This window comes from Punica granatum, chromosome 5 (assembly GCF_007655135.1).
Source record: "Punica granatum isolate Tunisia-2019 chromosome 5, ASM765513v2, whole genome shotgun sequence".
Classification (NCBI taxonomy): domain Eukaryota; kingdom Viridiplantae; phylum Streptophyta; class Magnoliopsida; order Myrtales; family Lythraceae; genus Punica; species Punica granatum.
The window spans coordinates 30,464,139-30,481,293 of NC_045131.1; the positions used below are offsets into that span (position 1 = coordinate 30,464,139).

Genomic DNA, 17,155 nt, shown 5'->3' on the forward strand with positions numbered 1-17,155 from the left:
AGCAGGTTTAGTTGGTGAACTGAGATAAATACTTATTCTTGCATTAAAAAGAAAAATAAAAAGAAAAAGAATTGTATGTGGCTAGGAACAATTCAGCTGGTAATTAGTAATTTCTTAAGCAAACTATCAAATGGGTGGCTGCCACGTCCATCGTACAGACGGCTTCATGATTTTCTCACTAGATTCAAAATTTAGGTCAAATAATTCCTTACCCACATAAAACAAAAAAAATTGCAAATTTCTCGATAAGATTTTTTTTTGATAAAATGTTCATTTCATTCATGATGATTAATAAGGGTATACATAGACGGCAGTATATACACAATAAACACCCACAAGAAGCAAAAACACATAAAAGATCTACTAAAACACAATACTAAGAATCCGATCAGCTCGTGCAAGTGCCAAATCGACCGGCATAAACATAGTTAAAACTGTGGGTCGTGGATTCTGAGACATAATAAACCAATAAAGGGAAAGCCTCAATGTGAACTATAAACCACACTCGTCCTTGCCAGAGCCTCCATCCGAACTTACTACCTGTGCTTCCTTAAGATCTGTTGTCAAGCAACGAGCCTAGATCGGAATTATTTGAGCCATCAACAAAGAGACCCCCCCGCAGCCAATCGGCGACAACCTGATCGCCCCACCCTCAGATCCAACCCTCAGCTCCCGAACCTCCACCGACCTACACCTAGTTTTGAGACGTACACGAAGGGGACCCCAGGCTTTCTCGATAAGATTAAACTGTCAAACCCCTTCTGTCCAAGCATGTATAGGAAAGCCTTTACTTTTCCAAGTGATCCCAACCCATTATGTGAAGCAAGATTCAACCTTTAAAGTCTTGGAACGTTAAAATTAGCTCAACAACGCTTACATATGAATCAAGTGTCCAAAATTAGTATTTTCTTTTAATATCTTTTATATGTATATATTAATTCGTTCGAACAGAATCATATTTTTTCTTCACATTCTCACTCGAATATCGAAGGTCTCTCTATCAAAGATCTTACTCTCTAGAATCCTCTAACTGGAGCTCCTTGTTGGGGACTGAATTTTAGACCTTGACCCAATTAGGACATAGGGCCTGATGATGTCATATGAAGCCTAGCAAAGCTAGGTGAAGCCTACATGGTAGCATGCGACGCGGACGATCCACTATGTGAAGCCCATCGGTTGAATCTATATGGTTGCTTATCAGTCAAGCAATCACGAATATGTTTCCTATTGTATCGAGATATGAGTTCAGGTAAATATATCGATTATATCTTTAAATGTAGTAATATAACATATCTCTAAACTCCCTATAAATACTTATTTCGCATCTAGGGTTAGGGCTAATCAACATTATGCACTCTTTTCCTCGCACATAAGACTCATTCTGACTTGAGCGTCGTACAGAAAAATCGGGACATCGCCCTGATCTCCCATCGTGTAGGTGTTCATGACTTGTGATCTCGACCCGATTTTCTAGGTCCCAACACTCCTCATGATCATCCGACCTTTATGTCATGAACATTCAACCTCGCCAGATTGCAAACAATGTTGTCGAGGTTTGTGTTCATTAAATTTGCAGTCACTTTATTCATCGACTTGAAGGGATTTGATGTGAAATGCAATCGGTAAAGTTCAACTGCATCATAATCCTCCGAGCCAATTGGAAATTAAAAAAAATTAAAATGTAAAATGTATTCGATAAAATGAAATTTTTTAATTTTTCCTATTATATATATCTATATCTATATCTATATCTACTAAGCTAAAATAGAGTAACAAGGGAGCTCCCTAAAACCTACAAATGTCATTCATTCATGGGATGAAAGAAATATATTATTTTGATTTCTTTCAAAAAAGAAATCTTCTATATATTTTTAAAAAATAAAGATTAGGTAGAGATTTTAACAATTTAATATTTCAAAATGGTAATAGGTTTCCACTTTAAGACCTATTTGTTTAAATTCTTTAAATTTTCTAATAAGTTACTTTTTTAATTAATGACACTATTTAAAAATGTTAATTTCATATTGGACAATAAATTTAGTTATGTTTAATTTTTGAGAGATTCAACCACGTCAAAAAAAATATTTAGGAGCCCACAGAAAAAATATTAAGGAATCTAATCTAATAACTTTTTTTATTAGTAAATGTATCTAAAATAGGATTTTTTTTGCCTAAATTAAGATATCTGAAACAATAATTCAAAGAATATTTTATAAATAAAGTGATATTTCAATTTTTTTTATTTCTCTATAAATGTGTTAACTACCGTTGAGTTAATTGTTGAGTAACATATTAATTTATATTTATATATTTGTATACTGTCAACATTTAACGGTTTTGCCACTGTGACCCTTTTACCAGGGATAGATTTGAAAAAAAATTAAAATCATGTGATAAATTTGAGAAAAAAATTAAAACTGTGTAATAGATTTAGAGAAAAGTAATGTTTCATTAACGAAAAATATAATACGGGGATAGATTTGGAGAAAAATGTAAACTTTGAGATACTTTTCATAATTTTAAAAGTATATGATATATTTGAAAGAAATGTGAAATCATGAGATATATAAGGTAAAAATCCCCCTTTTTAGTAAAGTAATTAGGCACATTTTTAAAGATGATTAAGTATTTGTACTATCCATATTATCACAATTAAATATACCATATGAATTCCCAAAATAGTAAATTCTTGCATCAAATAAAGAAAAAAATAATTAAAAATCCCATTTTTAGGAGTATCAATTAACTCTTATGGGTTTATGGAGTAGTAATAAATTATTAACTAGGCACGGGCGTTTAAACTTTTTATGTGAACTTTTCAATGAATTTTTAATGTGAATTTTTAATATGAATTATATATATATATTAGAAAATCATTATAGATTATTTCGTGAATTTTTTGATGTACTATTATTATGTGAATTTTGATGTACGTATGAACAGCTCTCATCAATCTCTTCTCTCGGTCTCATTAATCTAGAAGCATTGGAAATAAATAATTTGTTTTTAACTTTTCAATTCTATAAATAATTTTTTTTTCTTGTTTCTTTTATTGCTCTAATTAATTGTTCTCGGTATCGAAAATATGATAAATGAATAGGAAATATGAAAGGACGTTGCCCGGGAAATGCCGGCGAGAGTCTACTTTAAATATATATATATAATTGATACAAATGAAAAACGTGCTTAATTTTATTTTATCTGCGCTAATTGACAGTTTGCCTACAATAATCCAAAAGCCTTTTCTTCTTCTTCCTCCTCCTCTTCCCTCCACTCCTAAAACCCTAACACCTCTCCGCTCAGAATTCTCTTAAACCCTAACTTCTCTCTCTCTCTCTCAGTTGGGCAAAAATGTTATCTATTTTGAGGATGAACTCTCTGATCTCCCCAGCTGTCTCAGCATTCTCTCCTCACATCGGCAAGCCCAATTTCTCCCTCGCCTTCCTCTCTCTGGCGTCCTCCAAATCCATCTTCTGTAGCCCTAAGTCCCTGCAATCTCACGACCTCGACCCCAACTTATGCCCCCCGAGACCCTCGGTTCGTGCCCTGCAAGCCCGAGCAGTCCAGATGAGAGGGCCCCGCTCGTCTTCCGGCGAGATTCATGTGATTGTCGGGCCGATGTTTGCGGGGAAAACAAGCTCCCTCCTCCATCGTATTGAGTCCGAGAGCAGCAATGGCAGGTGTTTACATCCTCTGATGCCATTTCTATCTTCGTGTAGTTTGAATTCAGCAGTTGAGTCTATGGCACATGAATGATGACTGTACAAGTTTCAATCTTTTGCGGAATTGACAAATTTACTCTTCATTCGTCTAAGTGAAATTCATCCAAACGAGACCTTTAGCATAGGAATGTGTTTGCCCTGTCTGTGAGCAATGAATACAAGATGATACCTTCTATTCTCATTTCGAGTTATATTGGATTTTCTGTGCTTTTCGTTTCCGATGCTACCCCACAATTTGTTTCCTCTTTCCTTCTACTTTTTTCTCTTTAGAAAAATAGGTTGTCCCGAATTGTTTCTTTGATGTGGCGACGATTGCAATTGTTACCTGTGAGATATTCCCAGCCTACAGGTTGAGCCCCAGCAGGACATCCTCCAACTGGATAGAACTTTAAGACGTCTTTGTTATTCTGGAAGATTAACAGAAGCTGTCAGACTTCTGTGGTCTGCAGGAATGCAAGTACTCCCGGGGACGTACTCACTTCTTCTGCAGGAATGTATATTCAGGAAAGCCTATAGGAAGGCCAAGATAGTCCATTCGCAAATGGTTGTTGTTGGATATGTGCCCAACGAGTATCTGAAGACCAAATTGATAATATTGTACTCAAAGCTGGGTGACATAGAAACTGCAAACTTTTTGTTTGATAAATTGTTGAATAGGAGTCTTGTTTCTTGGAATGCAATGATCGCAGGGCATGTACAGAAGGGTGATGAGTTCACGGCTTTGAATCGATACTATGAGATGCGATACAGTGGTTTGACACCGGACCAGTACACATTTGCCTCGGTGTTTAGAGCTTGTGCAGCTTTAGCCACCATAGAACATGGGAAGCGAGCACATGCTGTTCTCTTAAAGATTCAAATAAAGGAAAATGTGGTTGTTAGCAGCGCCCTCGTGGACATGTACTTCAAATGCAGCAGTCTCTCTGATGGACACCGGGCATTTGATGAATCTTTGGAAAGAAACATAGTAACATGGACAGCCTTGATATCTGGGTATGGTCTGAATGGGAGAGTTATGGAGGTCCTGGAATCCTTTCATAAGATGAAAATAGAAGGTTTCAGACCTAACAATGTTACATTTCTTGCAGTACTTTCTGCTTGCAGCCATGGAGGTTTGGTAGACCAAGGTTGGAAGTATTTTCATTCAATGACCAGAGACTATGGAATTCAGCCTAGAGGGCAACATTATGCCACCCTGATTGATCTTTTAGGGCGTGCTGGGAGGTTAAAAGAGGCTTATGAGCTTGTTTTGAATTCTCCCTGTAGGGAGCACCCGGTCATATGGGGTGCATTGCTTGGCGCTTGCAGGACTCATGGAGACATTGACATGTTAAAAGTTGCGGCAAGAAAATACTTTGAATTAGAACCAGAAAATTCAGGGAAGTATGTGGTCCTGTCTAACGCTTATGCGACCTTTGGTATGTGGGACAATGTTGCAGAGATTAGGGGTGCAATGAGGAATTGGGGAATGATGAAGGAGCCTGGTTATAGCAGGATTGAAGTAAAAGATGAAATCCATTTTTTCTGTAAAGGGGATAAATTGCACAGGCAATCTGAAGAGATATATCAGATCATTAAAGACACGATAAGAATTTTAAAGGATGCAGACTATGTTCCAGATTTGAGCGCCGATTGATTGAGCCTGTACTAGGTCCTCATATATCCATTCATAGTCTGGAAGTTGAAAAATGGAGCACCTTATTGCCCATTGCATCGGATTAGGTGGAGGTTATTTGCACCTAATATTGTCTGTTCAGGTGAATGCATCAGCATTGTTGGTTTTTTTTTTTCTTTAGGAACCTGGAATGCTTTTATAGAGAAAAAAAATCGGTATAGAGCAGAGAAGATTTTTCATTGCATGGCATGGCATGGCATGGCCTTCTATGTATAAGGATTGTATCTAAATTTTGGATGTTGTTTGTGTTAGTTTCTGTTAACCTGAAATCGGGTTTCGGACTTTGTAATTCTCAACTCCCTCAGCTTACCTTCTGAATATTTTTCCGAAATTGTGTCAAAGTTTTTAATTATTATATGTTCTGTATGATTTTGTACTGCTCTGTTTATAAGGGTACATCATGTGTTCATGTGCCTTCCATATCCTATGGTATCAGTTGTATATGATTGTAATCTCTCGAGTTTAATTTTGTGCAGAAGTGTGGCAGTAATTAAGTCCAACAAGGATACAAGATATGGGTTGGATTCCATAGTGACACATGATGGGGCGAAATTTCCATGTGTTGCTTTGGGAGATCTGTCTTCATTCAGACAAAAGTTTGGTGCTGATGCTTATGATCAGGTTTTGGAATGATAAAATGTACTTTTTGATAATGTCATTTGTTCTTGCACCAATTTGAATTATTTGAAAAAAAGGGATACTGATTTTTTTCACACTATATTCCTCTTTGTTCGTGCTGAGTTTACTGCTTAATTTACTAATGTTAGTGGGCCTGTGTTTGAATCTCTTTCTTCTCATATTATTTATTTGAAAAAAAGGATTTTGATTGTTTGACACTATATTTCTTTGTTCATGCTTAGTTTATTGATTAATTTATCGATGTTTTAGTGGGTCTATGCTTGAATCTCTTCTTCTCATTGGACATATTTATTCCTGGTCGCAGCTAGATGTGATTGGCATTGATGAGGCTCAATTTTTTGAGGACCTATATGATTTTTGCCGAGAAGCTGCTGATCAAGATGGCAAGATTGTCGTAATTGCTGGTCTTGATGGTGATTATTTACGGTAATCCTTAAATCCCTCTCCAGTAACTACTTCTCAAAGTTGACTGTGCAAATTACTTATTGCATAATGTAGTTTCACATTTCCTTTGCACCCTCAAGCTAATTTACCCAACTTTTAGAAAATCCTTGTTGAGTGCGGTTCCATTTTGTACTAAAGCTGAATACCATCCAATATCTCAACTAACCCCTAACTGGCTCCTTATGATCTGTTAGTGATTGCGCAATCAATCCTGCAAAGCCCATTTTCTTGCCCTGAGAAAAAATGATTCCAAATCTGTTCTACAATTCATGCAAGCAACATGATGGTTTCCTGTTAAGTTTTTTCTTTGATGTTACGTAAATGCTTAAAGTGGAAGGGAAATCAAAGCTGCATGGTCCAAATTGGGGCAAGAAAATAGGGTGCAAGTGGTTCGTAAATGAACTTCAGGCTGCAAATATGCGAAGCCATCGGCTGCCAAATATATATATATATATATATATATATATATGTAATTGCCCCATTTTTCCTGTCCGAATTCTTTACCTAGCTCTTAGCTTGAATCTATTAAGTTCCTTCTCAATCTGAATGATGTCATTCTGAATTGTTTCACAGGAGGAGCTTCGGTTCTGTGCTTGATATAATTCCTCTGGCCGATTCTGTCACCAAATTAACTGCTCGATGTGAACTCTGTGGCAGACGAGCTTTTTTTACCCTGAGGAAGACCAATGAGAAACAGACAGAATTGATTGGCGGGGCTGATGTTTACATGCCCGTCTGTCGCCGACACTATGTTAGTGGGCAGGCTGTCATAGAGACCACGAGAAGCTTCCTGGAAGAATCCCAACAGTCCCAGACCGTCCAGTGTGGGTGATACTACAGTCCTAAGCTTCAGGAATGCTCATCTTTGTTCTCGGATTCCTAAGCTATTGTAATTTATGTCCTAGAAGAGGCTTTCAGATGCGGTGTACTATCTTTTTTCCTGAGGAGGTCTTCTGTAAATAGGCAAGATATTACTACTTTTATTATTCACGGGTTATGCCGTTAAATCGGTGCTAGAAAGAATAGGTAGGATTAAAGTTGTGAAAAATTATGTAGTTCGAGGTTTCTGTTCAAACTTAGGTGCTATTCTTGATGATAATGAATCATTGCACCTTGTGGTCACAGTGATTCTTATCGTAATTCTATGATAATGTCTTTACATTTACTCTGAAGAACTATCTATATAATTTGAAGTTCTTATTTTGTTGAAAATGGATTTTTTCAACTTAAGACGAATTTTATTTTCTAAGCATAGTTTTGGGGCTACTTAGGGGCGCGTAACTGAGTTGAGGTCTATTTACAAGCAGTTTGAATTTGATTCGATGAAAATTTAATCGAGCTTGAGCAGGTCCTACTAGTCGAGCAAGGCAAGCTTGAGCTTGCTAGCATTCAGCTCTCGTGCTTCTACTGTTTATATTCAGGAAAAGGGACAATCTGCCCCTTGAAGATAGAATCTGGTATCTCTCTACCCGTCAAAATTTTATTTATGTTTACTATGTGCACTTGAAAGATGGCAAAACTCTACTTTGGTCGGTGAATTTTGGAAAATTATCCAGTCCCGGCCTGGACGCAGGACGGGATCTCGACCGTCAGATGAGCGTCTCACATCCGAGCCGTCTGATAAGGCAACCATCTCAACCGGTTGCCTTGCTACTTTTTAAAAACATTTAATTCTCTTGAGTATATGGACTAAATATGTAAGGAGGACAAAGGTTGAAGAAGCATTGCAATTATATAATGTGCTCATTCAGGCATTTCTGAGGAGAGGAGAGATCCAAGAAGTATTATGAGCTTTGCCAACCAAATGGTTATTCAGAGGGTGCCCTCTTGATGACATGACTAGCAACAGTCTGATCAAGGCCCTCTGCAGAGCCGGGGCTAGCTGTTGATCGAGCAATGGGATTGTCCGAAGAAATGATGAGGGAAGGGCTTAACCCCGAAATTAATCTCTTGCGATATTCTTATCAATGGGCTATGTCGAGTTGGGAGAGTAGGAGACGCCCTGGGAGTTCTTAAAGGATATACTTCACACGCCGTCTGGGTCCTGATATAGTCACCTATAACAGCCTTATGCTCAGGCTATGGCTGGGTCCACGAGACTTCAAACGTTTCTATATCAAACGTTGTATCTTATAACGACTTCAAATGTTGTACCTTTTAATGCTTTGGTCCGACGTTTCTGTATCTAATACTCATTATGAGATACAACGCATCTTTCGTTTCCGTAAATCGGTTGCGCCACTTGAATCTGTGTCGAGTTGCCAATGATAGCCTCTTTTAAGGCACCTTATAGCTCTTGGTTGTGGGAATTTCCTCAGTACTAGCAAGTATTACTTCGAACTCAGACCTTGACTGCATGATGTTAATGTCGAAATCAACTGTCATATACGGGTGTTGGATAACCAGAAGGCAAGGCAGCCCATTCATTTGAGCGAGAAAATTATGTACAGCTTTGGCATCCTCAGCTAATCTCTCTTTGTTAGTTCTGTATTAACGTTGTAGTCCCTTATAATATCGTCCGGATATTGCTCAATGCTCTGTGTTCTTGGATCAGTAAGATTTTTCGGTGTCGCCAGAAGGAAGCCTAAACTCAGTCATGGGAGTCGCATCCTTCTTCCTGGTTCTTCCGGCAAGTTGCATCTTTCTCATGCTATAACTTGATCCGGTGTGTTAGCAAATAACAATGCTTCTTCAGTCCATGCAGTCAGGCAAAAGCCACCTGATATTAGAACGATGAATTGGTTCTGCATTCGTCCGCCGTGCCATCCATGACACTGGCAGGGGTATGTGACTATTACGCATTAGGCCATCCATGACACTTGCAGGGCAGCTTCCGGCGCTTTCTCCATATTAGCAAGTCCTCCATCCAAAGAAACCTGAACTAAGTCATGCAAGATGCCTGTGCTTTTATCATTTAGCAACCCTGGCAGTGGCAGCTCTTCTGGACTTCCTTCCGTTTCCCTTGCATAAAGGTCTCTGCGATGATGACATACCCAATCCCAACTCCGATAAATGTAGCAGCTTGATCGTTCCATTCTACGCTAATGAGGTCAGCATATCTCCCGCGGCTTCCGTTGCCTGTGGAAGTTCATCTAACTTCACTCAATCAGGAACGAACGAAGCTTTCCCAATTCAACATACTGACAATATTACTGGATTTCCATTACCACAAGCTTCCGGGGGACAATCTGAATTACCGGCATTCTTTTCAGTGCCGGGATGAATCCTTCTTAAAGAGGTTCAGTCACAGTAATTTGGATTTAAGTGTGTTAATACACAGAAATTATGATTGATTGGAAAAACAAGAGAAGAATCCTAAAACATTTAACTCAATTTCCAAGGACTCATCTGCTGAAACAGCAAAGCAACTCAATATTAACCAGTCTCTGATGCTCTATCAGTGTCGGACCATTTTTTTTTTTTGCTGGGTAAAGAAATCAAGAAATCAGTGTCAGACCAATGTGGTTTCTTCTACTCATGACAGAATTCGACAACCAACCATAGATCTTTACCAATGATTTCAAGAAACGAAATTGAATATGCAGAAGTAGTTGGAATGGAAAGGGAGGCCTCAGAATTGCAGAATGACAGCAAGGCTCAATGAGCCATTCAGTCCCGAAAGATGGTATTTTTGTAATTGTCTCTCATCACAGGCCCAACAACATTCATCAAAAAAACAAAAAAAAACCAACTTTTTCCTCGCAGAAACAAAAACAGTAATAAAAAGAGTATGTATATGAGTATGTATGTCTCATGGCCAGTCCCAAATGGTAAAGGCAGCGACGCCGCTCCACAAGGCGATGGAATATGAGACCCGGCCGACATCGGAGGAGCTCCGTCCCCCCGGAAGGGGACAGACCACCTTCAACGACGGCGGCCGTCTATCTGTGACGTTAACTTCGGAATCTGCAAACATGTAGATAAGTTTGCTCCGAATCAAGTAAGGGACTTCCTCGCGGATTCCCCCGTCACACCGCTTCCGATCACGAGAGGCAACCACAAGAATTTTCCAAGAAAAAACAAACCAAAAGCAAATAATTCAGACGCAAACGAAAACAACAAGAAGGCAGAAGGCCACGGAATCCGCCATCGTCAACGATCTCAATGAAAGCTACCACGTTTCCTCCCCTAAGGCCCTAACCCTAGTCGGCGCCGTCAGCTGCAGCGGCGAAGGAGGAAGAAGAAGAGTAGCTCCTGCAGTTGGCTTTAAAACGGACAAGCTTGGGCTCTTTATATAATAATGCTGATTTAATGTGGACCGTCTGATGAAACGTCGTATGGCGGCGCAGTGATCCACGTAACGCATTGACTTCTGGCGGAATTAGGGTTAGCACCGTCATCTTCTCTTTGGGCCTGATTTTGGATTGCCTATTGGGCCGGCCCAGTTTGTGTCATGAACTGAAAGTTTAGAAAGATAAGTTGGGGGTACGGCTAAAGAATAATAGTTGAGGGACCTTTCTGCTAAGCTTAACTGATTTATGCTTGTGGTCTAGTACATTCGATTAGAATAACAGAAAGGGAGAGAGAAAACTATATAATCAGAGGCAATCATCACCTTCGTTATCCATTCTGTGAATGTGGTCATTGCTCTCAAGTTATATTCATTCCTTCTCTTGAATGCATTCCCTCTCCTTCCTCTGAGTCTGTGTGTGTTCTTCTTCTTCTTCTCTTGAGATTACTCTTTTCTGTCCTGTGTTCTGTGCGTTGTCTTTTGGACCATTACACTTGGTATCAGAGCTCGATCTTGGCATCAATGGCAGGAAACACACACCTTCAGGACCTCGAAAAATTGTCGTCAGCAATGGAGGAGCAAGACAAGGTTCTTATGGAGCTGAAGGCAGGACACTCGAATACCAATGGTCGAATTAATCAGTTAGCTGAGATGATCAGCGGCTAACGATACAGCAAACTCAGCTCATGAGTCAACTTTTAGTAGGTAAAACTGAAAACCCTACTGCATCTGTAGCCACTTCTTCGCACATGTTGAACAATATTGCGACTAGGATTGGCAAATTGGAGTTTCCTAAGTTCAATGGAGAGGAGGTGGATAATTGGTTGTACAGATGCGAGCAGTTCTTTGAGGTGGATGAAACACCTGAAGATTTTAAACTTAAACTGGTTGTCATTCATTTGGAGGGCAGAGCCCTGCAGTGGCATCAGTCTTATATGAAGTCTTTGGTTGTGGAGGGTAAGAATGTATCCTGGAGGGATTATGTAGTGGCTATTGTGTCCAGATTTGGTGATACAGGGTATGAGGACCTAATGGCTGATTTGAAGAACTTGAGATAGGTGAGAGCTCTGAAGGAGTATCTGAATGACTTCGATGCTATACTTAATAAGGTTAATATATGTGAAGCTGATGCTCTTAGTCATTTTCTTGGGGGACTCAGTGCTGAAATACAATTGCCGGTGCGCATGTTTAAACCCACCACTCTTGCTCAGGCTTACTCTTTAGCAAGGTTACAGGAGTCCACTTATTCAGCTATGAGCAATCCTGGATCCTTTATTCCAAGACTTCAAGGGTTGTCTCCCCAGTACAGTCAAACTCGTGCCAATGCTCCTATGGTTGCTTTGCCTAAAACAATGGGCGTAGCTGCAAATCATACTAAGAGCTCACCGATGACATTAAGTAAACTTGGAGGTAATGGATTACTTCCTCTACCTGCTACTGTCCCCTACAAGTACCTACAAAGCAGCCCACATGCGGCTAAACCCTTGAGGAAATTAACTTCGAAGGAAATGGATGAAAAGAGGTCTAAGAATCTGTGTTTCTGGTGCGATGAAAGGTTTACACCAGGACATAAGTGCCCAAGGAGACAATCATTCATGATAGAAGTGGAGGTGTTATCTGAAGAACAAGAAGAGGTGCTCCAGGAAGAAGTCACGACTATCGAAGAAGCTTTGCATTTGGTTTCAGTGCATGCTTTAGCAAGGACAATAATTTTTCAAACAATGAGAGTTATGGGTGTTGTAGACAGGAAATCCTTGCACATTTTAGTGGATTCTGGAAGCACTCACAATTTTTTGAATGAGAATCTGAGGAATAAGGTGGGATGGCCAACAAAGAGCATTACTCCAGTCAAGGTGTCAGTAGCTAATGGGCACGAACTCCTTTGTGATAAGATGTGCCGATGTTTCCAGTGGAGGATGCAAGGGCAAGACTACAAGGCAGACATGTTTCTCTTAGTCCTGGATAGTTATGACATGGTTTTAGGTGTGCAATGGTTATCTACTTTGGGGACATTGTATGGAACTTCAAGGATCTCCAAATGAAGTTTCAGGTAAGAGGCAAAAAGAAGATACTGAAGGGGGACCGCAAGGAAGATTTGAAGACTATTAACGAGACTCAAATGGACAAATTGCTGCAACAAGAAGGGCAACTGACGATGATGCAGCTCAGCAGTTTGCAGCTGAATAGTCCGGCTGAAGCAATTGTAGAGGAAGGCAAGGAGGGAAAATATACTCGACAACTCTCAAGCTTACTTGAGGAATTTCAAGATGTTTTTGGAGATCCTCGGACATTACCCCCAGTCCGAGACTATGATCACCGTATACCGCTTAAAGAAGGCGCCCAACCTGTTAACACAAGACCCTACAGGTATTCAGCTGCACAAAAAGACATCATTGAGGAGATGACGAAGGAAATGAGAGAAGCAGGGGTTATCCAACCCAGCCACAGTCCCTTTTCCTCTCCTGTGGTGCTGGTAAAAAAAAAGGACGGTACATGGAGGCTTTGTGTGGACTATCGTGGGCTCAACAATTTAACCGTGAAAGACAAGATTCTTATTCCTTTGGTGGAGGAGTTGTTGGATGAGTTGCACGGCTCTACAATTTTTTCCAAGATTGATCTTCGAGCAGGATATCATCAGATTCGTATGTACAACCCAGATATATACAAGACAGCCTTTCGAACACATGAAGGCCATTACGAGTTCTTAGTGATGCCTTTTGGCCTCACTAATGCCCCTTCCACCTTTCAAGGTTTAATGAACGAGGTATTTCGGCCCTTCCTTCGCAAGTTTATTTTAGTATTTTTCGACGACATTCTGGTATATAATAGGAGTTGGCAGCAGCACTTGCAGCACTTGAAGAAGGTGTTCGAGACATTGAGAAAGCACATACTCTTTGCTAAAAAGAGCAAGTGCAACTTCGGTAATACAAAAGTGGAATATCTAGGACACTTTGTTTTAGCAGCTGGGGTATCAACTGATCCTAGAAAGGTTAAAGCTGTACAAGAGTGCCTATTCCCAAAAATGTGAAGCAACTCAAGGGCTTTCTGGGTCTCACAGGATATTACAGAAGGTTTGTTAAGGGATATAGTCATATCAGCAAGCCTCTTACTAATCTCCTTAAGAAAGACTCTTTTCAATGGGGGACGGAGGCTCACGAGGCTTTTGAGACACTTAAGAAGGCTATGATTTCCATTCTAGTGCTGGCACTTCTCGATTTCTCTAAGGAATTCATAGTGGAAACTGATGCTTCGGGGGCAGGGATTGGGGTTGTCCTAACTCAAACAGGGCACCCCATTGCATATATCAGCAAGATGTTGGCACCCAAACATCAATTCCTATCAGTTTACGAAAGGGAACTCTTAGCCATCCTCTACGCTGTTAAGAAATGGCATCACTACCTTAGTGGTGCACATTTCACTATCAAGACAGACCACCAGAGTTTGAAGTATTTGTTGGAGCAAAGGCTCAATACTACCTTTCAGCATATGTGGCTTGCGAAGTTGCTGGGTTATAACTATGAAATTTGCTATAAAAAGGGAAAAGAAAACAAAGTGGCCGATGCCCTTTCAAGGGTACACTGTAACGAGTTAACCTTATTGGCCTTATCAACAGTTTCGTGGGACATTTACAACAGGATACAACAAAGCTGGGAGGATGACTCTCATATACAAAGGATCATTAGGGAGTTGTAGGATGATCCAGCGTCTCATCCTAAGTTCTCCTGGGAAAAAGAGGAACTGAGAAGAAAAGGAAGACTTGTGGTGGGCAGCAACCAAGAACTGCAAAAGGAAATTCTAGTAGTGTACCACTCTGGTACCATGGGAAGACATTCGGGAACTCAAGCTACTGCAAAGAGGATATCAAGCTTGCTGTATTGGAAAAGGGCTATGGAGACAAGTTCGACAGTTTGTTAGAGAATGTTCAGTTTGTCAAATGAGTAAGGCTGAACATATGGCTTATCCTGGGCTGTTACAACCATTACCCATGCCAAGATCCATTTTTACAGACATCATAATGGACTTCATTGAAGGCTTACCTCTCTCTCCTTTCTTTTCCCTTTGTTTCCTCCGTGCGCCACCTCATGATTATGATATTAGCAATCATGGGACTTCAAGCTTTGGGATTTTAGATATTCAAATTCTAAACAGATAAATCTATTAGTAAGGAAGCTCTATAAACTGGGAGTTTTTCTCAGGTGGAAATTGTTCCCATCAACCATGGAACGAACAAGAGGAGGGACAAAAAGAGGAATAGTTTTGGATCAAACATAATCACCCTAAGAAGATCAATCATGAACTCCAAAGAGCTCCTTGTTCTTGGAACGAAAAAGAGGCTGCTATGGCAGCCATGCTCAGAGGGTCCAACATATGCTCGAAGTTGCTAGATTAAGAATAATGAGGGGTCCATTTTTTATTTTTTAAAAAGATAATATTACATGTGTCACTTTTCTATTAGTCAACCGGGATCCACTTGATGGTGTTATCATCCACATAAGCAATTAGATAGAAAATGTGATGGAATGCAAAAGGCGTGCCATAGTTGAGATGAAAATAAAAAAAATTATTATTTTTTATGTCAAAAATGAAAAATGGTGTCAAAATTGAGACAAAAGTGAAAACTTGAAATTTTTTGTGTAATTCACCCTTCATTTAATAGTAAGTATATTATAGAGATTTGTTGTAGATGACATCCTTATGATAAATTCATCTATATTTACTTCATTATCCATTTTTTAAATATGCAAATTTTGTGACATCCTTGTTTAACTTTTTATATTATCATGAGTTCATAAATAATAATAACAATTTTAATCTTATAATAGAAATTAGGTTAACATCCAATTAAATAAATGAAATTCACATGATTAAGTCGTCTTTTTTTTAAAAAATTTGTTCACTCATGAGAGATCATTTATTAATATAGGAGTCAATTAAGTGATATGACCATAAGTTTGTAGAATTTGTGATTTGTTATCATTTTCTTAGAAAATTTTTATATGAAAAACTAATTATTTTTCAGTATTCTATCTTTATATTATACACAGATTCATCTTTTCACACACATATATTTCATTTATATAATAATTATAATTATATATATTTAAAAAATAAATTGCTTCTTAAGAATCATAAAAGTATCAAAAATAGTTTAAAATTTCACATAATAATCTTTGAATAATAACCTTCGATGAAGTGGGACTAATTAACTTATCCATTTTCTTAATTTCTCACAAATTTTATTTATGCATTTTTATACTCAATTTCATATATTTTAATTTCTCCACTAACAAATAGTTTATGGTTTTAGTCCTATATGATCGATAAAATGTTTTTAAATATAAGTTATATAATAATATCCAATTAAATATTTCACGGTTATATAATTATAAATTGACTACTTTAACCTACTAACTATAAACCTACTTAATGCAAAGTGAAGTCAATTTTACTATACATAATAATATATATGGATGGATGTTTGTATACATATACAAATGACTTTCAGTATTCATTGTATTATTCTTGCTCAAATCTCGTATACTAAGTTTCCTAAATATGAATAAATTTAGCTCAATGACACAATTACTTCTGAATGGAGATACTTAATTAAACTATTATGATTTTAGATAAAATTTTAAAAATTAATTCGAAAATTTTAAATTTATATAGTTATTATATTCTTAATTTATCTAAAACTATGAATATTTATTTACTATTGAAATAACAATAATAGTTACAATTATCGACAAAACTATAATAGCTATAATTTTAAAAAATTATTCAATAATTTTAATTTTATATAATTATAAATATTCTTAATTTTTCTAAAATTATGAATATTTATTTACTATTAAAATGTGTCACGCGGGCATGGCTTTTGAGCCTCTGTCGCCAACTTCGCTGTGTTATGTTATGAATATTTATTTGCTATTAAAATGAAAATATGTTATTTGAATTCTCCTCAATTGCTTTGAATGTTTTCTTCATTTACATATATGTTATACAATAATATATGTTATTATTTAGTTTTTTATATATAAAACTATAAATATTCGTAATTTCTGTAATTAAGTGATTTGAATTAGTAAATTCTTCATTTTCATATTTGCTATTAGTAATTGCAATAACATGAATCATTATTTAATTTTTTATATAACATATTAGTCTATGTATTAGTAAGATATTTACTATTATACAACTATGTATTACGACACATTCAAACTTATATAATATATAGATTATGAATATTTATTTACTATTGAAATAACAATAATGGCTACAATTTTAAAAATTTATTCAATAAGTTTAAATTTATATAATTATAAATATTCTTAATTTTTCTAAAATTATGAATATTTATTTACTATTAAAATGTGTCACGCGGGCATGGCTTTTGAGCCTCTGTCGCCAACTTCGCTGTGTTATGTTAGTACACGTGGCCTA

General features: G+C 37.7%; 2 protein-coding genes, 1 long non-coding RNA gene and 1 other non-coding gene across 4 annotated transcripts; 2 read left to right on the plus strand and 2 right to left on the minus strand.

The window, feature by feature from the left end:
- Positions 1-3,215: 3,215 nt before the first annotated feature.
- On the plus strand, positions 3,216-7,652 carry LOC116208009 (thymidine kinase a-like). Its single transcript, XM_031541176.1, has 4 exons — positions 3,216-3,680; positions 5,874-6,018; positions 6,341-6,462; positions 7,054-7,652. The coding sequence occupies exons 1-4, from the start codon at positions 3,352-3,354 to the stop codon at positions 7,310-7,312; spliced, it is 855 nt and encodes a 284-aa protein (XP_031397036.1). The 5' UTR covers positions 3,216-3,351; the 3' UTR covers positions 7,313-7,652.
- On the plus strand, positions 3,749-5,998 carry LOC116206772 (pentatricopeptide repeat-containing protein At4g16470). The gene is made up of 3 exons (XM_031539577.1): positions 3,749-3,761; positions 4,055-5,479; positions 5,874-5,998. Exons 1-2 carry the CDS (start codon positions 3,749-3,751, stop codon positions 5,356-5,358), a joined length of 1,317 nt encoding a protein of 438 aa, XP_031395437.1. The 3' UTR covers positions 5,359-5,479; positions 5,874-5,998.
- Positions 7,653-8,096: 444 nt separating the features above from the next.
- On the minus strand, positions 8,097-10,081 carry LOC116208010. Its single transcript, XR_004157002.1, has 2 exons — positions 9,648-10,081; positions 8,097-9,558 (listed from the first exon to the last, which is right to left on the minus strand). It is a non-coding gene; the product is annotated as an uncharacterized LOC116208010 (long non-coding RNA).
- Positions 10,047-10,137, minus strand: LOC116209720. Its single transcript, XR_004157313.1, has one exon. It is a non-coding gene; the product is annotated as a small nucleolar RNA SNORD96 family (small nucleolar RNA).
- Positions 10,138-17,155: the final 7,018 nt, after the last annotated feature.